Source organism: Leptidea sinapis, chromosome 6, assembly GCF_905404315.1.
Source record: "Leptidea sinapis chromosome 6, ilLepSina1.1, whole genome shotgun sequence".
Lineage (NCBI taxonomy): Eukaryota > Metazoa > Arthropoda > Insecta > Lepidoptera > Pieridae > Leptidea > Leptidea sinapis.
Window position 1 is genome coordinate 11,309,336 of NC_066270.1, and position 27,586 is coordinate 11,336,921.

At 35.5% G+C, this 27,586-nt stretch overlaps 1 protein-coding gene and 1 long non-coding RNA gene across 4 annotated transcripts in view; both read left to right on the top strand.

The window, feature by feature from the left end:
• LOC126965172 (uncharacterized) overlaps positions 1 to 19,254 on the top strand; it is a 73,350-nt gene extending 54,096 nt beyond the window's left edge. The window contains exon 2 of the long non-coding RNA XR_007729494.1: positions 18,875 to 19,254. This is a non-coding gene — a long non-coding RNA (uncharacterized LOC126965172). The remainder of the gene's footprint in view (positions 1 to 18,874) is intronic.
• On the top strand, positions 652 to 16,149 carry LOC126965070 (protein FAM76A). Of its 3 annotated transcripts, none has more exons than XM_050808521.1 (8): positions 652 to 776; positions 2,389 to 2,453; positions 4,708 to 4,811; positions 7,856 to 7,965; positions 9,201 to 9,310; positions 12,139 to 12,263; positions 13,283 to 13,404; positions 14,627 to 16,149. In XM_050808521.1, the coding sequence occupies exons 1-8, from the start codon at positions 681 to 683 to the stop codon at positions 14,861 to 14,863; spliced, it is 969 nt and encodes a 322-aa protein (XP_050664478.1). In that variant the 5' UTR covers positions 652 to 680; the 3' UTR covers positions 14,864 to 16,149. The 3 variants fall into 3 exon arrangements, with proteins under 3 accessions (XP_050664478.1, XP_050664479.1, XP_050664477.1); XM_050808522.1 differs by lacking the exon at positions 652 to 776 and adding an exon at positions 2,057 to 2,271 and having other exon boundaries at positions 12,139 to 12,251; XM_050808520.1 differs by lacking the exon at positions 652 to 776 and adding an exon at positions 2,067 to 2,271.
• Positions 19,255 to 27,586: the final 8,332 nt, after the last annotated feature.

Below are 27,586 nucleotides of genomic sequence, written 5' to 3' on the forward strand. Positions count from 1 at the left end.
ACTCTGTAGTCTCTACTCTAAAGGTACCACTGGACTGGCGGCTGTCAAATTGCTTTTGTGCTTGTTTGATGATGTGATGATAACAGAAAAACAAACATCTATAGGAAAACTAATAACAAAAAAAACATGTGTACTTTATTACGTTGATTCTTAACACGGAAAACGACCGAAATTAATTCAAAATGCAATAATACTTCAGAGTACTATACACAGAGTTCTATCGCAGGCATTTGAATTATACGTCAAAAAAAGTTCTCTGGACGCTCACTAGTCGCGCTTCAAATAGGCCCAAAAAATTGCTGTCAAATATATGCTGCAGACAGAGGCAAATGTATTTGCTTAATGGCTGGAGGATTAAGACTTAAGAGTCACCTGTGGGGCTGCATCCATCATACCTTCCTATTTAGACTTTTAAGGCTTGAACAGGTCAAACTTTTAAAAACTTCTAACATTTGATAGATTACCGGCAAACGTTTTTTGGCTATACAAATAGTATTTAGTTGTTCGTCTGGTTTTTCTCCAACCTACTACTTTACAAATCCAACTACCATGAAAAAGTCATCATTGACGGGTAAATATATAGCAAATACTTATATGACACTCACAAAAAAATGTGGCATCTTTATTTTGATTTTTGATTACTATAAATTAATTCTTGTAAACTTTCTATTTCGTATAAAATGAGTTCTACCACAGCCACTGCTCTTTTCGCTTGCTCCCGTTGTTTTTCAAGACACCCATTCGAAGAATTGTCTCCTGGTGAACAACTCTGCAAGGTGATTTAAACAAATTCTAAACTTTGATACAATTATTTTTTGTAAAACGTATCTTGTAAGTAGGTACTGATACACTGACGTCAATGCTGACGCGATTTTTTTAAAATTATATTTCAGGAGTGTCGTGGATCGTTCCCAGTCGTGAAATGCACTTATTGCCGCTCGGAAATTGTCACCTCGGAAACACTGTTTTTTTTTCTCCTTCTTACTTGACACTTATCATTATATTTTGGATGATTTACACTATATCTTTGTAAATTTATAAACATATAGTTTGAATTATCCAAAATATATAAATTTTATATAAATAAAAACATGATTGTTGTCACTACTTTATGTTACTAAAATCAAAATAAAGAATTATTTTGATTTTTGATTACTATAAATTTACTGAAAATAGTCACCTAGTAAAATTAGTTGAAAAGAATAACTTATTACTTACGTGAAAGGCAACTCCTGGATCTTAGATTAAGGATTGGTCTCCGCTGCGCTACAAGTAGGTACCGCACTACCTAAGAACAATAGCTTTTTTATTACGGCAACTATTAGATACTTGTGTGGGTGGCATCTTGACACTCAATGGCATCTTTCAAATTTTGTAGAATACACTTCGTGTCATTTTACATTGAAATTGATAATATACAAAATACTTACTGATGATATGTGATCCCAGTGTCTTTCTTATTTCTTGTAGTATTATTATTACAAAGTCTTACTATGCAACCCGGCATTTTAGTTTTTATTAGCAAAGTTTAACTGAACTGCACGCCAACGTCACACATTGTTCAAGACTGGCTCGAGTACGCACACTTGGGCGTAGTATTAGTTGCCGCACTTTGCGACTACGCCTGCAATATCTAGTTGGAGCGCAGCGGAGACCAATACTTAACTCTAGGTCCCCGATTTTTATATTCTTCAGCTACGGCTACTACGGTCTTATAGCTTGTTTCAATAGCTTTCAGTGACAGTCACTCAAATCACCCTAGTTATAAGCATTTTATAACTACACGTAAAATAATACACACGGGGAAAATGCCGGAAGCTTGCCGATCTACAGTGTACAGCGAGATCCGGAGCGCGCTGATGCGGAAAGGTTAAAGTGCTATAAGTCCAAATTTCAAACATCAAAGCCATCAAACATACTGAAGGTCTAGCATGCATGGCCATGAAAAAAAAAACAAACTTTCAAAGCTATGCGTCAGTCGTCAGAAATTTCAAAGTAATTCAATTTTTCATACCTAATACCTATAACAATCTATTTTTGCAATATTTTATTATTTTATCAATTTAAGTATTAATCAGCTGATCTTAAGTTTGTAATATATTAGACTATACATATTAAGGGAAATTGAATATTAAGTGAAAAATAAATTCTTGTAAACTTTCTATTTCGTATAAAATGAGTTCTACTACAGCCACTGCCCTTTTCGCTTGCTCCCGTTGTTTTTCAAGACACCCATTCGAAGAATTGTCTCCTGGTGAACAACTCTGCAAGGTGATTTAAACAAATTCTAAACTTTAATACAATTTTTTTTGTAAAACGTATCTTGTAAGTAGGTACTGTTACACTGACGTCAATGCTGACGCGATTTGTTTAAAAATTACATTTCAGGAGTGTCGTGGATCGTTCCCAGTCGTGAAATGCACTTATTGCCGCTCAGAATTTCAGCAAACGAGGTGAGTGCCAAAACTTATTTATTTACTAAAACAATGTTGGTAAAATGAAACTTAATTTTGTTTTTCATAGAAACCTGGGATTTTACAGTTTTAATCTGTCAGTAATACAAAGTGGTCAATGAAAGATCTTTAGCCCTACACTACCTTCTACTGTAACATCACTGTTGTAAGCCTATATATCAAATCAAAATCACTTTATCCATGTAGGTCATACCTACATACAAACAGAAACTAAAAATCCCTTAATTTTTGCTGATTGCCCCCTCAAATAAGCAAAAAGAAAAAAATTATAAGTATTATTTGTATAAAGAAATCAGAATCATGAATTTGGTATGAGCAGAGGTTGATTTTCATATTGTTGTATAGCAAAAAACACTGATCCTATTGTTATGAAATTTTGTATTAAAATTTTTGGGGATCTCATTGTGCTCATATTATGTACTTATTGAGATGAGATGAGATGCACACCTATGGTGTACTCAGTGATTAATCTGCCTCTGGCACTGACCTGAATAGCACAAAATGACTGCTATGTTTTGGTGCCAATTCAATCATTAATAGAGCACGGCAATACTTCAAGCCGGCCCACATACTAGCGCTCTACAAAGAGCAGGTCCGGCCACACATGGAGTATTGCTGTCATCTCTGGTCTGGCGCACCCCAGTATCAGCTTGATCCATTTGACCGCGTGCAACACAGAGCAGCTCGAATTGTCGGGGACCCAGTGCTCTGTGAACGGCTGGATCTCTTGGTGTTGCATAGAGACGTCGCTTCATTGTGTGTCTTCTACCGCATTTATCACGGGGAGTGTTCCGAAGAGCTGTTTAACCTGATTCCTGCCGCCGAATTCCACCTTCGCACGACACGCCACAAGTTAGGATATCATCCTCACCATCTGGATGTGTGGCGGTCCTCCACAGTGCGGTTTTCAAGGAGCTTTCTTCCACTTACTACAAAGCTGTGGAATGAACTTCCTTGTGCGGTGTTTCAGGGACGATACGACATGGGTACCTTCAAAAAAAGCGGGTACACCTTCCTTAAAGGCCGGCAACGCTCCTGTGATTCCTCTGGTGTTGCAAGACATTGTGGGCGGCGGTGATCACTTAACAACAGGTGACCCGTACGCTCGTTTGTCCTCCTATTCCATAAAAAAAAATTGCCGCATCTAGTATCCTGGGTACTAAAAATGTCATATGATTCAAATGGCCGCCATGTTGTTTGGATATGTCTTTGATTATTCATGTAAATTGTGAAAAACACTTTACTTTGTCCATTTTGTGATATTTATCATGACTGTGTGTATGTATATGTTGTAAATTAGATCCATGGACACTTAGGCAACTAACTAAAATGATTATAGAAAATTATTTAAAATATGTAAAGTATTGCCAGTAAGCTTAAAACATAAGAACTTATTAGCCATTAACAAACATGGCGATCAAGAACATAACCCAATTATGCACAACCACAATACTCGGTTGATGTCCGCTGGTAAGTTCGAGGTTCCTAGAATCAATAACTACTACGGAGATAGAACTTTGAAAAAACGCCTACCTTATCTATTAAACAGCTTGCCTGAGGACATCCGACTAGAAACCAGTAAAAGAAAATTTAAAACTAAACTTAAGAAATATTTATTGTCAACACTGCCTTAAAATTAAAATTAGATTTTTTATTATATTTTTTTTATCAATATTTATTAATTACACTTGTATAAAATCAATGTTCTAATAAGCATTAATGTATTACAAGAGACTTGATCCTGCAGACAAACTGTCCAAACAGATTTGCGGGACTATGTTAGCTTTTAAGATTCTTTCTGTAAATGATTAATAGTATAAATAAATAAAAAAAAAAACAGCCAAAATGGCAAATATCATTTTGGGATGACTTTGACATTGCCAATATGCAGTTCAGCTCAGTAGCCAGCCTGTACTATTCAGGTGAGTAGCCTCCGGGTATACATATATGAGAGTGGTGTGTGGGTGGGAGTATTATTTAAGTGTTTTGACCCCAAGATTTATATATAAACCCACTTATTCATAATAGTCTACTAACTTAAAGCATTGCTAATTCTCACTCTGTCTTCTTCTATTGATCTAAGTCAGAATGAGAAAAAACACTCCTTAGCGTCTGTTTTAAGTTAGCGGACCATTATGTATAAGGGGGTAAATCTAAGCCATCTGGGTACACACTTTTATAAACAAAATTTTTTTTGTAAATAGGTTCAAATTCTCTTTTTTTCTCATTATAGCAAATCAAATACCTCATCTATTTGTAAGAAATGTGAAGCGAATGTCAAAGCATACGGAAAGCCAACGGCATGTGAATATTGCAACATAATTGCTGCATTCATTGGTATGTCTTAACAACTTATCTATATACACTTTGGTTATGTTTAAATAATTATATTTTTATAACTACAGCCATTAGGAATAATTGGTCTAAATATTTGTTTGTGATAAGATTTTGTACTGCAGAAACAATTTATTTAGTATTCATTGAACATTTATTTATTATTGTGATACACTATTGATCTTACACTAAACATTAAATAATTATTAATAACTTATAACTATTGCACAAATTAAATTGAAAACAAAATTTGAGAATGATGTGGTACTCCAACCCGCGACCTACGCGTTCAATGCTCTCTTTTACACCTGAGAGTTGAACAAAAACATCAAGCTTTATGAACTTTACTTCGCTCGTTACAACCGTTGGCTCAGTGCAAGAGTGTTTGCAAGGAACGCGAGAGGTCGCGGGTTCGAGTCCCACTTCATTCTAAAATTTTGTTTTCAAATTAACTTTTATTATTAATCCCAGAAGTGAGGGTTATCACTTATAAAAAAAAAAAAAAACAAATTGCTTATAACCATTGTTCGTAGTGTAGCATCTATTATAGTTTATACTATTATATACTAGTCAAAATAAAATAAGGGCCACTTGATTTTTTTGACCTCGTTAGCGATAATTTATTTTTTATGCATTCTCAAGTAGCTGATTATTTATCGTGGTTGTTACCTTATTTGTTTACAGAAATGTTTTTGTGTATTCCACCTGCATAATTGTTTAAAGTTGGTAGTTTTTGATAATTTAAAAAAAATTTAAGACGAATTGATGATGCTGTCAAGAACACTGTAAGTTTTTATGGACTTGCCAACTGTAGGGCTGTCACATTGCCTCAAGAAGGCCATGAGCAGCGTTCTGTGGCTTTGCAGCTGGATTTTCCCTGGCGAGCGATCCAGAATGCTTGGAGTCGTTTTCAAGAGACTAACAAGAGTCTAACCAGGAGACGGGGATTTGGCACAGCCGCTCCTTACAAAACCGTTTTCGGCAGGCGATCGGTACACGTGTTAGTGATCAAACCATTAGAAATCATTTGCATGAGGACCAGCAGATCTCCAGGAGACGCGTAGTGCGGATACCATTAATCAGTGCTCATCATGCAAACCGATGATCGTTCACAAGGCAGCATCTAGCATGGGATATGAATGATTGGAGGACAGTATCCGAAAACGGATGAGTGCAAAGTTAAACATTTTAATGATGACCATCACATCAGAGTCTGGAGTCGTGAAGGTAAGAGATTTCGGATGCTTGTATCCATGAAAGTGACAGATTTGGGGGCCCCAATGTTATGGTATGTGGAGAAATCTCTATATCAGGCAGAACCGAACTGGTAATTTTAAACGAAGGCACAATAACAGCTCAACGTTACATCGAGGAGGTCTTTAGACCCCATTTGGTCTCATATGCACAGAGAATCGGTGCATCTGATGCTGTTAATGCTCGCACTCATGCAGCTAGGGCCAATAGAGAAGCCCTAGAGGAGGCTGGTTTACAGGTGTTGCCCTGGCCTGCAAACAGTCAGGATCTCAATAGTGTTCGAAGCACAAACCAACCCTTGCACAATGAAAGACAGCTAATAAACGTTCTGAAATGAAGCTGGGAACAAATTCCTAAAGAAACAGTGGTACACCTGGTGGAGAGTGTACCTTCTAGGCTTCAAGAGTGCAGTAGAAAACGAGGAGGGCTCACTAGACATTGAGGAAAGTCACAAATCAACGCACATTTTATGTTTTTTTTTCCTCACTAATTATTTCCGCAAAAATGCTTATTTTTTGAGAAAATTTCTTTCTTTAATTGTTTGCATAATTATTTTATGCTGTCTACAATAAAAATCAATTAATTTATGCAATCGAATCATTAATCAACCTTTAAACCTCAAGAATTTATCAGAATACTGTGGTGGCCCTTATTTTGTTTTGACTAGTATATATACTAGTATATATATAGTATACAGCATTCACAAAACATAAACAACAACACATTAGTACAATCAAACTTAGGTTCAATCAAAAGTATGGAAGTCTAGTATAGTCTTGAGTCCCTACTGGCTGGCTTACTCTGTAGAGGCTGGCGTACGTACTTACGATTTCGAGACCTACACGGGGAGTGAGACAGTTCTATATTGGTAAAACTGTCCCTATAATAACTATCTTTTTTGTGTATAATTTTATGTAAGTTCATTACTCTTGTGTGTAAAGAAACATTTTATTTGTTTATCAATAAGGAAAAGTTGGTCATACGAATAAACTAGAAAATATATAATTTCTATACATATAAATATATACTTTCAGTAATTTAAAAAAAACATTTAAATGTATCGTAAAAAATAAATTAACATCTAAGGCCTATTATAATGTGAAAGGTTATTTGAATGATAAAGATAGTTGGAATTAATGTTCTAAATTTTGTTAATGAATATTGTTATGCTCATTGGAATGCTATTGTAACTTTTGTACTTCATCCTGACTTGCATTGAATAACTTATAAAGTTTTACAGTGAATAAAGATTTTTTTGACTTTGGCTATAGTATATAAAATAAGTATATAAAATATTATTGAACGCTGAATACGTTAAAAGCTAAGGTAAAAATAATTTGGACGAAAGCCCCTTTCAGTATTCGTTTTTATCGAAAATTACCTGCTTCAATTGTGGTAGAGCTTTTCACTTCTAGATTTGTATTTTTTAATTGTGTTAACTGATAACTCTCACTTCTGGGATTAATTACATTTGAAAACAAGAATTATGAACAATGCGCGACTTATATACCCACACATCCATACACACACATACTTCCATACACACACACACACACACACACACACACACACACAAATTTCTTTTATTTATAGGGGAAGAGACTGGACCTCACGACACAGGGAATCCTAGTGTGAGGCCAGAATACTTGTAAAATTAAAGTTACTTACTTTGTACCAATGTATACTTTGTAACAGATATTTTGTAACAACTATGTAACTAATATGGTACTCCAATAAATTATTCTTCATCTTCTATTATTTAGCTGACTTTTATATACACATATACATTACAGGAAACAAATGCCAACGATGCACAAACTCAGAGCGCAAGTATGGTCCAGCAGTCACATGTGAACAATGCAAACAAAGGTGTGCCTTTGACCGACATGATGATAGTAAAAAGGTAAAAAAAAATATATATTCATAAAAATTAAACAGTGTGTAATGGTGGGCTACCGGTGTCAAACATATGATGTTGAATTTCAATTTTAGAACTCTTTGGTAACCAAATGTAGTATATTGCATTCATTTGTCGTTTGTTTTTGTGAATTGGCGGCAAATCTAAAACTCTTGTTACACGTGAAAATTAAACTAACGCGAGAATTTTTTCTAAACATTTTCAGTGTTACCTAGGTACCCTATAAATCAGCTGTAAGTTTTTATTGTGAGAGTAAATAAATATATTTTGAATTTGGATTTTAATATATGATAACCCTCACTTCTGAGATTCTATCTATCTGTCTGTCTATTGTCCAATTTTATTCTGAGTTGGAGTATGTCTCTTAACTCAGTGTGCCGCTTGGCAAAGGCTTCTTCTATGTCTTTCCGCCGGTGTCTGTCTTAGTATTAACTTCTGGGATTAATTGAAGCAATTAAATTTATGAATGATGAGTTAGTCGACATTTGTCTCAGTTGGAAAGTATACTCAAACGGAACCCATGAGGTCAAATCAAATCAAATCAAATAAAAATATTTTATTGCAAGTCACATTTTACAGTAGGATGGTTGGTACATTAATGGGTAGACAATATGTGACGCCCTGCAAGGGCACAGCAACGTTATACATAAAATAAATAAGTCTTATACATTTTATACATTCTTATACTATATTGTAATTAATTCTCACACTTGTAATAAAAAAATTCGGGTAAATCGTAGAAGCATTATGAAACTAAAAAAATTTTAAGATGTCTTTTGAATAGAGAAGGCTTCTCTTTATTTTTAATTTCGTTTGGGATGTGATTATAAATTTTTATTGCCATGTGGTAAGGGCTCGATGACACTAATGACATACTTGTTTGGGGAATTTTTAATTTGTTTAAATTTCTATTATTTCGCTTTTTATTTGGTAGTGCTGAGTATAAGTCCGAATATTTTTTAACAAATTTACATGCTTCTAGGATGTAAATTGAAGTAAGAGTTAAAATATTGTGTTTAATAAAATATGGTCTACATGAATCCATCTGCTGAATATTTTCTAAAATTCTGATACATTTTTTCTGTTGAATAAGGTCGCGGGTTCTACTCCCGTATTTAATTTGTATTGGGTCTTAAAAGGGATTGTGGCCAAAGAACCCTTATATTGAAGCAAGTGTAAATAATTTTTACATTCATTCTCATTTTTTTACATTTTTTCAGGTGGATGGAAAGTTGCTATGCTGGTTGTGTACACAGTCGCTAAAGAGAGCACTGGCACGGACTAATCAACATATTTCATCTGTTGATAAACACAAGCACAGAGGACACAAGTTAGTTTGTTTATTATGTTAACATTAGCTTATCTGTGAGGAACTTGCCAACAACACTTAGTGGGCCTATTTTCTTGAGTCAATATTTGACATTAATTAATTTTTATTTTATGTAATAGTCTGGTGCTCGCTACCTTTTTTTTTTATGGAATAGGAGGACAAACGAGCGTACGGGTCACCTGTTGTTAAGTGATCACCGCCGCCCACAATCTCTTGCAACACCAGAGGAATCACAGGAGCGTTGCCGGCCTTTAAGGAGGCCGTCCCTGAAACACCGCACAAGGAAGCTCATTCCACAGCTTTGTAGTACGTGGAAGAAAGCTCCTTGAAAACCGCACTGTGGAGGACCGCCACACATCCAGATGGTGAGGATGATATCCTAACTTGTGGCGTGTCGTGTGAAGGTGGAATTCGGCGGCAGGAATCAGGTTAAACAGCTCTTCGGAACACTCCCCGTGATAAATGCGGTAGAAGACACACAATGAAGCGACGTCTCTACGCAACGCCAAGTGATCCAGCCGTTCACAGAGCACTGGGTCCCCGACAATTCGAGCTGCTCTGCGTTGCACGCGGTCAAATGGAATACCTCATACCAAAGGTGGAATTATTTGTCTATAGTAGTCACACAGAGGTTTTTGGAATATCACTCAGTCCATCAAATCCCTTGAAATAATTATTGAGTACTAGCTGACCCGACAGACGTTGTTCTGTATATAATAAATAAAATAATGTTTTTTTTATGAATTTGTCAATAATATATCATAACATCAAAAATTACTTCGTAAAATATGCACCCTGCTGTCAATGAAATTGTTTCACAGCAGAACTGTCTAATCGTGCGTCAATAAATTCTCTCATAGAAATTATGTATGGACACATCAAAGGAAAAACAAATTTGTTGTTTTTATTTAATTAAGCAGCATTTTCCTATTTATTCACCTTTTAAACCTTCTCTGGACTTCCACAAATAATTCGAGACCAAAATTAGCCAAATCGGTCCAGCCGTTCTCGAGTTTTAGCGAGACTAACGAACAGCAATTTATTTTTATACATATTGAGTATATAGCTTATATGCCTAGAACTACACGAGTTGTTGTTTCAATAAAATCAAGCAAGTTTTCAATTCAAGTTTAGTTTCGTTTCCGCATTATTTTAATAACTATATGGCGCGAAATGCCTTTGTGATGTGATACTATCGTGTGCTGTGATTGGAGCCCTATTACCAAAATCAAAATACGAAGTTTCGGTTGACGGATCGTACATTTTCCTATTACGAAAGTGTTTCGGATCCGAACATCGATACGAATTTCGCGATTAGACATTTTGTCTTTCGTTTACCTTATCCCCAAATGCACTTGACATTATTATGCTCGTAACTACAACTTCGCTTTATATGGATAATTCTATGGTTCCGATACGAAATCCGTCCGAAGTATTTTGGTTTGGATCTAATTCGAAGTTCGTCGTTCTTTCGTTTGGATCCGAAACTTCGGCTTTTGATTTTGGTAATAGACCTCCTGTTGTGTAGTGATGTCTCAGCGGTCGGAGACTGCCTTCCGAAGTGCTTAGCTTAACTATCGTGAATCTTAACTACAAATAAATCTTCTATCATTAACATGTGTGAAACTTATCCATGTAATATGATAGGGTTGCTACCATAACATACAAAGGCAATGTAGCTGATATTGATATAATTCATGGAAAGAGAATCATTTAAAAGACAAATATTAGTAAATTAGTTTACTGACACACAATATGCTTTCAATAAGACAATGTGAAGGTATGATTAAATTAAAAATGACAACTAATCAATATGTTAATATTTTAAGACAACAATTGACAATGGTTGAGATGATCTTTGTACATATATTTACTATTTTTATTACTTTTGACATTGTTTAAATTTTATTGTTAATTGGATTTTCTTTAATGGTTATATTATTTTTAGTTGTAAACAATATTATTTTCTGTGTTAATAAGTGTAATTGGTTAAAGGCCGTTCTAATTAACAACTCGCTGACCCGGCAGTCATTGTTTTGCCATATAAATTATCTTTAGAGTTAAACCGTTTCTTGGAAATTGCAACATTACTTTATTTTTCTAAAATAAAAGACTTTTTCTAAAATAAACGTAGCCTAAGTTACTCCTTATTACATAAGCTACCTGCCAATAAAAGTCCTGTCGAAATAGGTCCAGCCATTTCAGAGATTAGCCAGAACAAACAGACAGTTTACAAAAAATGTTATTTTGGTATATGTACCGTATATATAGTCATTTACATGTAGTAAAAAACGGTTATTTCAATATTACAAACAGACACTCCAATTTTATTTATCTTAATATATATAAATTACGTGACACGTTGTTTGTCCGCGATGGACTCCTAAACTAATGAAAGGATTTTAATGGGGATTACTTCATGGAGTGCAGTTTGGTCCAACTTGAGAGATAGGATAGTTTTTATTTCGATTTTTGAATCCCTTATTATTTTTATTTTCAATATTTGTTTGTATGGATATATTTTCTATGAGAGAATTTGATGACGCACAGTTTGACAGTTCCGCTGTGAGACATTTCATTATAACAACAGGGAGCTTTTTTTCGAAATAATTCTTGATATTTTGAAATATTATTGGCAAATTCCTATGAAATAGCATTTTTTTTATTATCTACACAGCACAACGTCTGTCGGGGCAGCTGGTATGTTTAAATGTGTTTTAATAAATAAATAAATGATGTAAGAACATGAGTATTCCAGTTATTGTGATAATTATTGAGATTGTCTATCAAATACTTTTCTTAATACAATCTAAATCTCTGCATTACAGGTCTAAAGGCAGTCATAAAGACAAACGCAAATCAGATGCTATGAAGAAGAACGCAAATGATTCACTTAATGATATGCCGCACGAGAAGAAATCAAAACTGAATCCGCTGCAAGGTTTGTACCCAGGTAATATTGCTTTTCATTTTTTGGTTGATTGTTTTTTTTTATGTGAATAATATGATCTTAAGTTATTTTCTGTTTGTTGATTATTATTTATTTGCGATGTCTAGTAAGGTAACCATTATTTACTGATTAAGTATGAATGGTGAGACACTTCATTGGACTCGATTCTTGTTCTAATTGTGAAATAAAATTAGGTACTTAATTATTAAACAAATTTTCCACATACATATTACACTAACACCACCGCTCTTCGCCTGTAAATGCGTCATTCGTTCGTTAGTAGTGCGCAAGCGCCGACAGGTCCGCGTTCACCTCCCGCTTCCTACTTCCGCGATTAGCGTTTCCGCGCGTCCCTGCGATTACCATTAACTAAGGATTAAATTTACTGAGTTGTGAATTAATAATTATTTTTAATGTTATTTTTTCTCGATATTTTATGATCGCCAAATTTCACGTACTACTCGCCTCCTCGAATGTCGTTAGTGTCTCACCTATTGTATATTGTTTTCGTTTTACATATTTAACAACCAAGCTCCTTTGCACAGGATGCCGGCTAGATTATGGGTACCACAACGGCGCATTTTTCTGCCGTGAAGCAATAATGTGTAAGCATTATTGTGTTTCGGTCTGTGAAGGGCGCCGTAATTAGTGAAATTACTGGGAAATAACTGAAAATGAGACTTAACCCTTGGTGTCGTAAAAAAAAAACAAATACCTTTTTCAATGCGAAATGGTAAAAATATAAATATTGCCAAGGCACGGTTTTTTGACCCTCAATTCTTTCGTTCGTTCTTTAATTCGTACATGATTTCATTCGACGGCAATTCTTAACCATCCGCTCATAATGTCCAAGAAACCAGGTTCGATTATTCTTCTATTGTACATAAAAGGTTCACAGTATCACCACTCTAGAGTGTAAGAGAACGTGTTAATTTAAAATAAAAAATGTATGTACATTGTTTGTAGCTGTTTTGATACAGTAGAATAAATGAATATAATGTAATATACATTGGCTTGAGCAGCGGAGTTGGACCCCAACAGTTCGGACCACGTGGTGGCCATGACGCAGCTCAGGGAAACCATTGCCAGTCTACAGAAAAAAGTACAACAGAAAGATATGGAACTACTTTCCAAGGACAAATTGGTGAGCTAAATTTTATGCAACGTTATAAGTTCTATTAATTAAAAAATAAATATAAATGTAATTAATTTGTTATTTTTTAAGTGATATCTCTTACTTCTGGGATTAATTGTACAAATTAAATTTGTAACAAAATTTATGAACGATGCGGGTCCCGAACCCGCGATCTCTCGGGTTCCACAACCTGAGAGTTATACAAGACATACTAACATTTACGAACCATGTGTCACTCGAACGGTTGGCTCAGTGGTAAGCGCGCCCCGACGGAACCCGAGAGGTCTCGCGGGTGTGAGTTCCGCAGCGTTCATAAATTTTGGTTACAAATTTGATTTGTATAAAATGAAATGAAATGATATAAAAAAGGATAACGTGATTAGGGTATGTTACTTCCTTATTATCTATTACTGTTGCTGTCAAAATGCTGCGTCCCAATCAGGACGATATTAACATAACTGCTTCGTTCTATATAATATCATTGTGATGTAAGATTTTAAAGAATTTCAATAGGAATAGGCTTTTTTTTTAAATATTACTCAGAAAGTTAACGAATAAAATATATGAATTGTACAGGAAGTATTTAAGAGCATCATAAAAAAATATTACCATTTCTTTATATAAGAGGGGGCAAGCTTTGGAATGAGCTTCCTTGTTCGGTGGTTATTTTACATAAAAAGTTTTGGAACGATTGTAAATGAAGGGCCGGCAACGGTCCTGTGATTCCTCTGGTGTTGCATGAAAATGTGGGCGGCGGTGATCACTTAACACCGGGTTCTCTCTTCCATAAAAATAACAATTCAGACAACCTGCTGCGGTGAGCGAACTTTAGGACAGGGTTACCACAGTGATAATTAATTCGTGAATAAGTTTTAATTGTTAATGTTTAATCAGTCAGCCTGGCGAAACTCTCTAAGAAAAAAACGATTAACTCGATTGTATGAACCGTGACAGATTGACAGATGACGGCTATGATCTTGTCAAAAAGGAGACAGTTGAAATTTTAATTTCAAGCAACTGTTCGCTTTTAAACTTTGCCGGATTATACTGTAATTACTGCTATTTAATACTTATGACTGCACGTTTCATAGTAAACTAAATTACAATTTTTACTTAGGCAGTCCCGTCACTTATTCCATAGTATTTAGTAAGAGGATCTCTCTTTGTAACCAGCCTATTTTTTCATCCTGTATAAAACGTAGAGTGATAATTTGTTATTATTATATTCCAGATCACAGAACTGAAGGCCCAGCACCACAACGATACGACAGACCTCCGTACAGAAATGAAGAACAAGGAACGACTCAACGAGAACAAATTTAATCTAATGAATACAAAGATACAAAATTTACTGAAAGAAGTCGCCACGCTCAGTAAAACTGCTAGGAAAAATAATAAAAATACCAAATCTGCTCTAGCGAATACAGAGAATAGTGGTAGTGGTACAGACAGCCCGAGTACCAATTAGAACAATCTATTTGTTTTTAGTTTTCTTTTTTTTTATTTTATATTGCGACTGCGATGTGTATGGAAATATACTGGTTTTACAAAAGCATAAACCGTAAATATAAATATAATTTAATATGCCCTTTTTTATATTTGGACTTACTGGCCCGTTCCATTGTCAGCATGGACTTATCATGGGTTTTTATTTTTTAATCGTTTCTTGTACAAGGGCCAATAATCCATTTTTCTCGCTCGAACGGCCGCGACACGTAGGTAGTATTCTATTTAATTTTACCACCCTAAAATATTACATAAATGTAAAATCTAAATATTATTACTTAATATATCCTTTTATATTTGAACTAGCGTTCGCTCCACCGTTGTTTGTACAAGAGCCATTATAAAAGTAATCCAATTTTATCTCGCCCCAACGGCCGGGAAACGCAGGTAATATTGTATTTAATTTAACCCCCCTAAAATAACAAAATAAAACAAGAGGGCATAAAATATTCAATAGATTTCATGGGTTTATTTAAAAACCTTACAATAGTTACAGGTATTTGGATCAATGCGTTTTTATACCTTAGCGTCCAGTCTTAAGATGAAATAGTTTTTAAATATTCCCACAAGTAAGCGGCGTTTAATTTCCTATCGTTTACCTTCCTTTGTAACTGGCAAATATGATTTGATATAGGAAGCTTTCATCAGGGTAAGTCGCGCACTTGTTTTCTCTCTTTACCAGGCATGATGTGATAGAGATTACCCACGCGGTTAAATCACGCATATTTTGAACGTACAGCTAACACCAATCATAATATGTTTCATCATCACCAACCGGAAGACGTCCACTACTTGACAAAGGCCTCCCCCACGGATTTCCACGAAGGACCAACGTATTCCAGCGATCTTGAACAGATCATCGGTCGATCTTGTGGGGGGCCTACCAACACTGCGTCTTTCGGTACGTGGTCGCCATTCGAGGACTTTACTGCCCCAACGGCCATCTGTCCGTCGAACTATCTGCCCTGCCCACAGCCATTTCAATTTCGCAATTATTTGGACTACGTCGGTAACTTTGGTTCCCCTACGGATCTCCTCATTTCTGATTCGATCTCGTAGGGAAACTCCGAGCATAGCCCTCTCCATTGCCCTCTGAGCGACCATGAGCTTTCTCATAAGGCCCACGGTTAGCGACCACGTCTGCGTACCGTAAGTGATCACTATATCATGTATCACCAATTCAAATTTCATTCTTTAATTTTCCACACGTTACACCTATGCAAGAAACATACGGGGCTAGTAGTTGATTTACTGTAAAATTAACATATTTTGACATAATATAAGTAAGCAGTAATATTCAATAATGAATTACATTTAATTTTTAACTGCGTTATAATAATTAACAGCTTATGCAACAAGTTTTTTAAGTAATATTAACGATTAAACCTACCGCTGGTTATATGAGTAGAAGATTGTGTGCGTGAGGTAAATTACCAATGCGTTATTAGTCCACCGCGGTGATGAGTACATTTTAAAATTAATCTTAATATCGGGCATTACAGTAGCTATTTTAGAGATTTTCATTGTAGTTATATTTCCATACTTGTCGCAGTAATGCGATACTAGTAATATTTGTATTAAACTCTGGAAAGTATTTTTCCTCTTATTTTTTTACTCTACAGATGGTTTCATTTGTAGTATTTATAAGTATAAGTAGGTATCAATCTGATCGTTTTTTTAAGTCGAATGTATGTGATGTGTTCAGTACTCGTGTTTGCTTTCATTATGGCGGTAGCTGATACACCGAATGAATCAATAAATCATTAATCAATCCCTGTTTTGTTGCCTATGTTCACTTATTCCTGTCAGCGGCATTTTCATAACTTCCTAAATAATGTTCTATAGGAATTCTTCAAGTGTTCGTAATTAATTTTTTCGCGTAGCGTAATTACATTGTTTCTTACGAAAAAGAAGAGTTGATGACAAACAAAAAGATGGCCACGTATTGAACCAACAAGAATAGCTCCTATTTAATGTTGTCATATAACGAAATCGCTATAAAGAGGGTTTGTTGTTTTCAAATTAGCTGCTTCCGAATGATTGAGAGGAAAGTTATGAATCAGTTATATCAAGGTGTGAAATCATATTATAGGTTAATATTATGAATGTCTTCGACAGATATGTGTTCTGTGTACATTTAGGACTCAAATGTAATACTTATATAGATACATAAGAAATTGTTATGCCTGAACAAAAGTCATCAATTGTGTTTTTTATCTATTGATTGTCATGTCTAATGATCAAAATGTTTATTTTAAATTATCACAAAATGAGGGTAATTGTGCTAAAATATTACAGTGTAAACTCTATGACATATGAACAAAAAGCTAAAATGTTTAAAACCGACTTCAAATATATTTTGGCGGAGAGATTAATCTAGTAAAAGTTAAACGGAGATTTTGAGTGAAACGAGTCGGACTCGTTAATTAATCATTTGGATCCCACAGACAGTAAATAAATTTCAGTTAACAATATATAATATTGTGATACTAACAGAGATCTTAATGGATTCTTAACGGAGATCTACAATGAAACGAGTCTGACTCGTAAATTAATCATTTTGATCCAAACTATACTAAAAAAATATTTAAATACAATCAAGTTACAAATATTATAAACTTCTAAACGGGGATCTAGGATGAAACGAGTGTGACTCGATAATTAATTATTTTGAACCCACCGATACTAAAATTAATTAAAATACAATCGAGTTACAAAAATATTATACTTCTCTATAATTATTGTGACACTAGCTGAATTATAACAGACTGAACCGTGAATAGTTTTTATATATTATAAAATGAATGAGAATACTATGTTGGTATTGTGTCGACCAAAGATTAGGATAGTTAGGGTTGCTAATTAATTCGTGGTATTATTACAAAAGCTAAGATTGGGTGTTACAGTATTTCGCTCTATGTTATCGACTCTTTAAATTTACGGTTACGGTAGAAAAGCCGCGTTGTCTAATTGAAATCATGATTATTGATTAGACAATTTAAAGATTATTAACAAATTTCAGTGTGTACAGAAATTTCGAAGATGGTGTATTAAATTTTGATCCAATCAATATGGCTCGCAATGGTCCTTAACATACTTTGCTTTTTTTATGTTTCTCCATTTTCAAAAGATCGGTCGGACCGGTGAATTACGTGAACAAAACGCGCTCGTGAGTCCCTACTGGCTGGTCTACTCTGTAGAGGCCGCCACGCGTACTTACTATTTTGATACCTACACGGGGAGTGAGACAGGCCTGGTCCTGTGGCCACTAATGTGTACCAACGTACAGGTTCGAGAGACAGTCAAGCAATGTGTAAAAATATATTGTGCTATATTGGACCTTAAAAATTATATCCTAAGTTGGAATAATTTTTATGTGTAGCTCAAAAACTTCCAATCTCAAATCAACATTAATTGGACGTAATTCCAGAAAAACGTTCCAAACCACAATCATGTCGAAATTGAGTTAACACAAAACTAGTCATGTGATTCATATTAACGGACTGACAAAAAATGGCAGCCCTGCCTTAAAGAGTGACACTCTTTAAATGACATCATGACTTAGTAGCCCAACCCACATGTATGGAATACATTAATATTTTTTAAACTTTAAACACAAATTCTTTAAAAAGTGATGTTTTTTGCTTGGAACGTTTTACAGGAACTACGTCCAATTATACGATATAATAATATCTAACTAACTGATCATATTCTACCTTTGCACGACACGCCACAAGTTAGGATATCATCCCCACCACCTGGATGTGTGCCGCTCCTCCACAGTGCGGTTTTCAAGGAGCTTTCTTCCACGTACTACAAAGCTGTAGAATGAGCTTCCTTGTGCGGTGTTTCCGGGACGATACGACATGGGTACCTTCAAAAGCGCGTACACCTTCCTTAAAGGCCGGCAACGCTCTTGTGATTCCTCTGGTGTTGCAAGAGAAAGTGGGCGGCGGTGATCACTTAACACCAGGTGACCCGTACGCTCGTTTGTCCTCCTATTCCATAAAAAAAACTGATTATAAGTAAAATTAAATAGACTATCTAATTTCCATTCCAACTTTTTGTTTAGAAAACGATTCCTAGTAATGACGTCTTGTCGTGGTTGTGAATTTAGGCCTATCATAACGCAGGTACAATAGTTTTTGTGTTTATATAATACTAGCTATCCCGGCAAACATTGTTTTGCCATATAAATTATTTTTAGAGTTAGTCCGTTCCTTGGACATGCAGCATTACTTTATTTTTCTAAAATAAACGTAGCTTAAGTTACTCCTTATAACATCAACTACTAAAATCGGTCCAGCGAGGTTTCAGAGATTAGCCGAAACAAACAGACAGACTAAATATATATTCATATACATGTAGTAAAAAGAGACTCTCCAATTTTATTTATATGTATAGATATAATAGATAATTAATGTGTGAGTGTGGCGACATGATATCTCTTACTGAAGCTTTTGTAAGAAGAGTTTCCACTCTTTTTTTCTGTTCCATGTGTCCATCAGGAAAAAATATACGCGAATTCAAATTTATATATTTTTTTTATTCAAAATAGGATATTAAATCACTTACTGGATGGCAAACATACGTATTGCAATTTAGATTGAGCAGAACAGGCACAAGAAAGTCAGTAGATTTTTATTATGCAAATTTTTCGTAACAATAAAATTTATAAATTAAATATCCCGAGGGCGGTCGCTCCATTCCCAATCTGTGGTAAAGTCATTTATGTTATAGTAACCTTTAACACACAAACATTTTTTAACAATTCTCATGTATATCATAACAGTACATTTGTTTTGTTCCTTTTACTAGGATCATGTTATAAAAGCATACACATTGCCTACAAAAAACCTACCAATATACTAGCTGATACCCGCGACGTTGTCCGCGTAGATAAAGGGTTTTTAAAAATAATAAGCAAGTTTGGAATTGAAGATTATCTCATGTCCTATTCCAGTTCCGGTTCCCGTTTTTGATCCCGTTCCCAACATATTATATTAATCTTATTCCGAGGGATTGCAAACTAACCTACTATTGGTATAGTTATAGCTCATCGATGTGAGTTTTAGTTTTTCACATATCCCGTGGGAGCCATGGATTTTTCCGGGATAAAATGTAGCCTATGTCCTTCCCAAGCTCTCGTCTATCGCTGTAAATTTGATCAAAATCGGTTCAATAGCTCTGGCGAAAAGCGTAACAAACAAACTTACATTCACATTTATAATATTAGATAGTAGTGATTACTATAGTAATTCCAAAACTTCTTCCTTTATTGAACTCGGTTAAAAGATATCCAATTGAATAGAAAATGATCATTGTGTTAAAAATATAGTTTTTTACAAGAAAGAGTTTACACTGTAATTTCAGTCGCTTATGTTATCAATTTATTTACATGCTGAGGTACTGGATGCACATAATATTATGTTTTATTTCAAACGTGGAGCAAGTTATAAAAGAATAAAATATAAATTCCGTGCGGTAACTGTGCACCTCGCGCTCTGACTTGCGTGTATTCTCAAAAGTCGTTTTACAGGAATATTTTTTGACGACTTTTATAATTAGAGATTATTGTAACTTTCGTGTAACGTTCAATAAATTTACTTGTCTTGTTTTATGTAGCAATGTTGATAAAACATTCGATCTAGAAATATTCTTTAAAATGTATAACAATAATATTGTATAGCGGATTTTAGTTTGTCTACTGGAGGTTTGAGGGGAGTGCACACTGCAAAATATCTACAAACTGCGCCACGCGATATTAAGGTTATGGTTTATGGTTAAAAGTTTAGATTAATGATTGGTCTCCGCTGCGCTCAAACTAGATAGCGCAGGCATAGTCGTAAAGTGCGGCAATTAGGTATAGGTATTGGTTGCGTTGTAAAACTTTGTAAAAACAATACTACAAGAAATAAGAAAGACACTGGGATCACATAATATCATCAGTAAGTATTTTGTATTTTATTAACTTCAATGTAAAATAACACGAAGCGCATATAAGTTATACAATTTGAAAGATGCCATTGAGTGTCAAATAGCCGCGCACACAAGCATCTTTACAAGTAGTCAATACACACTACAATATAAAAATTGCTGCAAAAAGAAGCTATTGTTCTTAGGTAGTACGGTATCTAGTTGGAGCGCAGCGGAGACCAATCCTTAATCTATGGTTAAAACTTTAAAAATCGATTAAAACTGCCAATGTTAATGTGTAGTATGAAAATGAATTTATTGCAGCTGTCGGGAAACTAGACCATTTCTATTTTTTATATTGTTTTTTAATCACAATCATTGTTAGAATCGATTTCTTATTTTTATTGTTCTTTTTGTATTGTCTATGGTGGCGTCCTAATCTGTAATTAACTGACGTATTTTACGTTCATTTAATACGAATTTATTTCTTTGTAATAAATCAACAAGTTTACAAACACTTTCCGATATCAATTCTGGATCTATTCCACTGTGTCGTGATATTTAGTTATTAAAATATAATGAAAATATTACATGTTTTATTCAATTCCTTATAACGAAACGTTAGCCGTTAGTAACAAAAAACAAAATAAATTTAATGATCTCAAGGAAATAGCTGGTAAGGACTGGTTGTGTGGATTTCTAAATCGTCTGAAAACACTTGTTGATAACCCTTTTACTCTAGGGACTAGACAATGGGCCGAAACACGCGCCACTGATATCGGCAGTTTGCCTTCGGCGTTGTGCCGTCTCGAAAAAGAGCATTTTACTATCGTATGGTAGGGTAACCAATTCTTCGTGATTTTTTATTGTGAATGGACGTGTCTCTGGCATAGATCGTCGTAAGAAACTTATTTGTTATTAAGAAGACATTACTCTGTTTTAAATATACGATACAGAAGATACTGGATAGGTACATCCATTTAATAAGGCTATGAATCAAGGCTATCACTTGAAGAGCTATAAGCGCTATAATATGACAGGAAGGAACCTGTTATTGCTTTGGAAATGCTGGGCTTGACTAAAAATGCTTCCGGGTTACGTGTGCTGTTTGCAAGAGTGAGAGAAACAAACTGAATCATCGTCAACAAGTATGACATCATAACGTTGGAATTTGAGCCTGGTTGCGGCTAAAATCGGCGGTGCCGCAAGACGGTTATGTGTTTCGGCCCTTATGACTGTGACAGATGTTTCGGTGGTTCCAAAATCACGGTCAAAAGTGATCGCAAAAACGGGTTAAAACCAAGTGAGAGCTTTGACATCGGCCGAACGAGGTACAACTATAATGATTGAAATTTGTTTCAACGCTGCAGGGACAAACTTTCGTTATATGTTTATATATATCCCAGAAAATGCCGTATGAATCAAGCTGCACCGAACTCAAGGGCTGAATGTATAGATGCAGGAGGAGGAAGATAACAATGTCGAAGCTGTCCATATTTTCCCGGTTTGTATAGGCGACGTTTTAATATTCTTACCAATGGGGGGTTAAGATGGGGAGATTTTGTGATTTTTTAAAGTTGATATTTCTATAAGAAGAATTATATTTTTATGCTTTGATGAATTAAAATTAAAAGAAGGAAAACTGACTATTTTCTTAATGTAAGTCCCTAAATTGTGCAATTAGAAGTGGCGGGTTTTATTCATGCAATACTTTAAAGTTCCCGTCTCACCCCACCATCCCCCGTCAACTCGGCATAATTTCCAAGAGAAATTTATATCCAACTATATATCTATAATTACATATATATAATTAATATATCAATAATTATAAACCAATTATATTAAATTTTAATACTTTATGAATATACTTAGAATTTTTTTATAACAGTAAGGGACGAGACGAGCAGGACGTTCGGCTGATGGTAATTGATACGCCCTGCCCATAACAATGCAGTGACGCTCTTTCTCTTGAAAAACCCAAAGATTCTGAGCGGCACTACAATAACGCTCGTCACCTTGAGACATAAGATGTTAAGTGTCATTTGCCCAGTAATTAGCCTAGCTACGGCGCCCTTCCCACCGAAACTCAGCAATGCTGACACATTACTGCTTCACGGGAGAAATAGGCGCCGTTGTGGTACCCATAATCTATCCGGATCCAGTGCAAAGGAGCCTCCCACGGGTAAATAAAAAATACCTAGTTGTATTTCATAATAGTATGGATAGTTGGCGTGTGTTAATAGTTATTTATGCAACTGTTGTGTAATAAGGGTTATTAAAACACGAATGTGGATTTATCTCAAGAGGCGAAGCCGAGTGTGATAATAGTATCACACGAGTGTTTTAATACCTAATTATCAACAGTTGCATACAAGACTTTATCTACACCCAAAATATGAATCCTCTAAAAGATTCTGAAACAGTTAGCTTAGTGCTAACATTAAAACAGCCAGTCCTAGTAGTAACCTAATATCATCTATTACTGATTATATACAAATAAACTAAGTATTAATGAAAAAAAAATATTTATTTTAGTAGTAATTTACATTTTGTATAGTGCAATAATTAAAATTCACTTGAATATTATGTTCTTTTGGAAATTAATCGCTCATTTTTTGGTAAACAAAACAATAACAATATCGAAGTAAAATGGCGGGGATTCGAATAACCTACTTTTTTTTACGGCGCGCGACGTTCTGGTGGTGTGGAACGCGCGTAAAAACAATGTTCTTTTTTTGAAATTCATACAGATGCCACGCATCGAGCAATAAGAATGTGGCTGTCTGTTAAAACTCTTTGAGCATGAAGGGAATGAAAAATAAATAGGAGTGTTGTTATGAAATTCAGTACAACACTCTTTTGGATGATGTAATGGTTATTAGAACATTGGGTGTTTTAATGTTGGCAATAAGCTAACTGTTTCAGAATCTTTAATAGAGGATTTAAAGCATAGGTGTAGATAAATTATTATATTACGTACCTAAAGTCATAAATACATTTAAGTATTTCTTGTAAATGCGTAATAGAATTACGTCGGTAGGTAAACACGCTATTTACTTGCCTTTATCTGTTCAGACAAATAATTAAAATAAAAGCATGTTACAAAACACGGTTTTCGCACGTTCCAACCATAACATTGGTTTTGTATGCTACTTGGAATAACGAATTAATTATGCTTGTCCATCATCGAACAATTAGTGATCTTACAAAATGTTGACGCATTTGAGCTACTTTAGTGTAAATAATTATTTCTAAGGTCGTTTGATATGATACGATAACACATAATATTATCACTATAACACAATTTGGTGATTTTCAATGAAATTTTTGGACTACTAAAATGTCGCTCAACCTTTCATCTACGGCTCATGCTTTTGAACACTTAAACTAGTTGGAAGAAGTGTTGTGCTTAACACTCATTGACTATGGAAAGGTCTTAGTGTAAGTAGGTTCTCTCTGCATCTTCTTCCGCATTTATCACGAGGAGTGCTCCGAGGAGCTGTTTGGTTTGATTCCAGCGGCCGAATTCCACCACCGGAAATTACGTCAAAATGCAAAACACCACCCGCATCACGTTGACGTCTGGCATTCCACAACCGCGCGTTTTGCAAGAAATTTCTTGCCTCGCAAACCACATTGTGGAATCAAGTACCGGCTGCGGTTTTCCCGAACCCATACAACTTCAGAGACATTCAAGAAAAGAGCATACTCCCATCTTAAAGGCCGGCAACGCATCTCTTGACACCTGATGTTGCGGATGTCCATGCCCATGTGAGGGTGAGGCAACCGCCCCGTTGCGTCACCCTCTTGCCAGTTTGCCCCCTCTGATATATATATATATAAAAAAATATTTCTGTGTATCAGAGTACACAGGTGAGAAGTGAAACTTTTAAAATATATTTTTTCTACTAATTACAGCTTCAAAGAAATTCGGTAGATTCTTAAGAAAAAAAAATCCAAATACATAGAAATAAGTCTTTTTATTTTCAGAATAATTTATTATTATTTATGTCACAATACAGTAATAAAAAAAAGATCCCAAATTCGTTCTCTGCACCCTCGAGAACCTCGGATACGATATCTATATTGTTGAAATTATAATTTATCGATGTGGTTTTACCGAGATTATTATTATAGATAGAAAGAGACACTATTATTATCAGATCAACAAGAGTAGTTATCAGGTTGGCAATTAGTTATCTGGTGTCAAAATTGTGAATTATTATCAAATTTAAATTAAAGTTCAATGTTCGATTTTTGAAATCACTAAGTCAGAATCTGCCTACAATCCATGCGGAAGAAAAATGCCTCCTGCGTAAGAAAAAATTATTTTTATTTCCACCAAAGTGCCCAGGAATGGCCTAGGTGGTATCCATTTTAAAACAACCATTGTAAAACGCCAGTAGGGCTTTTGTGATTCCTTTGGTGATGCAGTAGACCCTTTTCTCCTCCTGCAGTTCTTGCCGTTCCTAACTTTTACCATCCAAAGGTTTTTTGTAGGTCTACATAATATATAAAATTTTATGAGAGGTATGCATAATTACGAGTATGAGGAAGAGGTTTCCTTTAAACTGCACTATATGATAAATCTAGGCGTATACTAATACACTGACCTTCAAAAGTAAGTATCACACTTTTAAAATTGGGATAACGTTTTAAGTTCACAAGATATACTTTCGAAATAAAAAGGACTCCAAAGAGAATTTAATTTTGTACATAAAAACTTTATAGCCGGTAACCTTCTTTTAAGAATTGGCTGAAAAAAAACTTCAAAAACAAAACCATTCCTTTTTCAAAGTGGACGTTTCCGAATTACAATTTGACCATTTACATTTTTCTTTCTGTTTTAAATTGTTTTTAAGATCGATGGGTCTTGTTTTAAAAATTTGTGCTAAAAAGCACAAAACATTTATTTATCATGCCTCTTTCAGTTGAAGAATGTGCTCGGATCATGGCTTTTCTGGAACAATGCATCAGTATGCGTCGCACTGCAAGAATGGTGGGTGTGACGGTACGAACGGTCCAGAAGGTAAAGCGAAGATACGAAGAGACTGGACACCATCTGAGGAGAACTTGTAATGGCAGACCCAGGTGTACCAGTGCACGAGAAGATCGTTATATTATTTCCACTGTGTTAAGAAATCGCCACCCGAATGCAGTTGAAGTCCAGCACCAGCTACTTCAGACCCGGAGGGACTACATTAGTGACAGTACAGTGAGAAGAAGACTTGCTAAAGAAAATTTTAAACCCCGAAGACCAGCGAGTGGCCCAAAACTCGAGAGACAGCATCGAGTAGCGAGACTGCGATACGCCCGTGAACACATGCAGTGGGATGAAGAAGATTGGTCAAGAATTTTGTTTGCAGGTGAGTCTCGCTTCTCCCTTTACACTTCTGATGGAAGGCGAACAGGCAACCTGGTGAGCGATACCTTCAAGCCTACATCTCAAAAAGAGTCCAATACGGTGGAGGCAGTGTACATGTATGGGCTGGCATATCTTCAGAAGGTCGCACAGAGCTAGAAGCCATAGAAAATGGCACCCTCACTGGGCAAAGATATGCTCAAGAGATTCTCAATGAGAATGCAGGGCCGTATTTAGCAAATACGGGTGATGGATCGATGCTGATGCATGATAATGCCCGGCCACACACGGCTCATATCGTACAAGAGTATATTCAGGAGGTCGGTATCAGCGTGATGGCGTGGCCATCAAGAAGTCCTGATCTCAACCCGATCGAACACGCCTGGGATGAGCTTGGGAGGCTAGTCAGAAATCGCAGACCACCACCTACTACCCTCAGGGCACTAAAGCAGGCCCTGGTAGAAGAATGGGAGAATATTCCCCAACATCGGCTCCGAAACCTAGTGTTCAGTATGCCAAACCAGCTCGAAGCTGTAATCAGAGCTCGAGTAGGCAATACCAGTTATTAAAAATTAAATAACATGTAATACATTTAAGTTGAATTTTTTTACACTAAACTAAAAATGTCTATTTTCATTGTTTTATCTTTTTTAAGTTAAAAATGTTACTAATGTATAATTTTTGTTTCTAAGAATTAAAGCCTATAAAATTTGCAACAAAACGTTTTTAATCTTAAATCTCTACCTTCTATAGTTAAGAAAAAAAATTAATTTGAAAAGTGTGATACTTACTTTTGCAGGCCAGTGTATTTGTGGCGCAAAAATCAGACTAATCAGCTCTCAGTCCTATCAACACCACGTCTTCCGTTACGGGGTAGCCAATCGAGGACTTTGTTTCCCCTCTGCCACATCAGTTTCGCAGTCATTTAGGCTATGTAGGTGGCTTTGGTTCTCCTATGGATCTCCTCATTTCTAGTTCGATCTCGCAGGGAAACTCCGAGCATTTAATTGCTCTCTGGCGATCATAAGCTTTCTCATCAGGCCCATAGTTAGGGACCACGTCTGTGTACCGTAAGTCATCACTGGCAACACACACTGGTTAAAAACCTTCGGTCTTTAGACGATGTATTTGGGACGAGAAGATTTTACGGACCGCTTCCCATTCGAGTTGGAATCGACGAGTGACCTCTTTCGCGAAGTTGAACCTGCCTTGTTTGTCCAAGGTAGACGTACTCGTCAACAATTTCGAGATTACAGTTGATTATTTATCAGCTAGGTGCCTGGTACAAATTGTTTATAATGGAACCGCAATGAGTAAGTATTTCGTGTTTCCGTTTTACTCATCCGATGGAATTAGGGCATTGGTCATATCTTTTGACATCGTCACCTTTTCCCAAAACAATTAAAC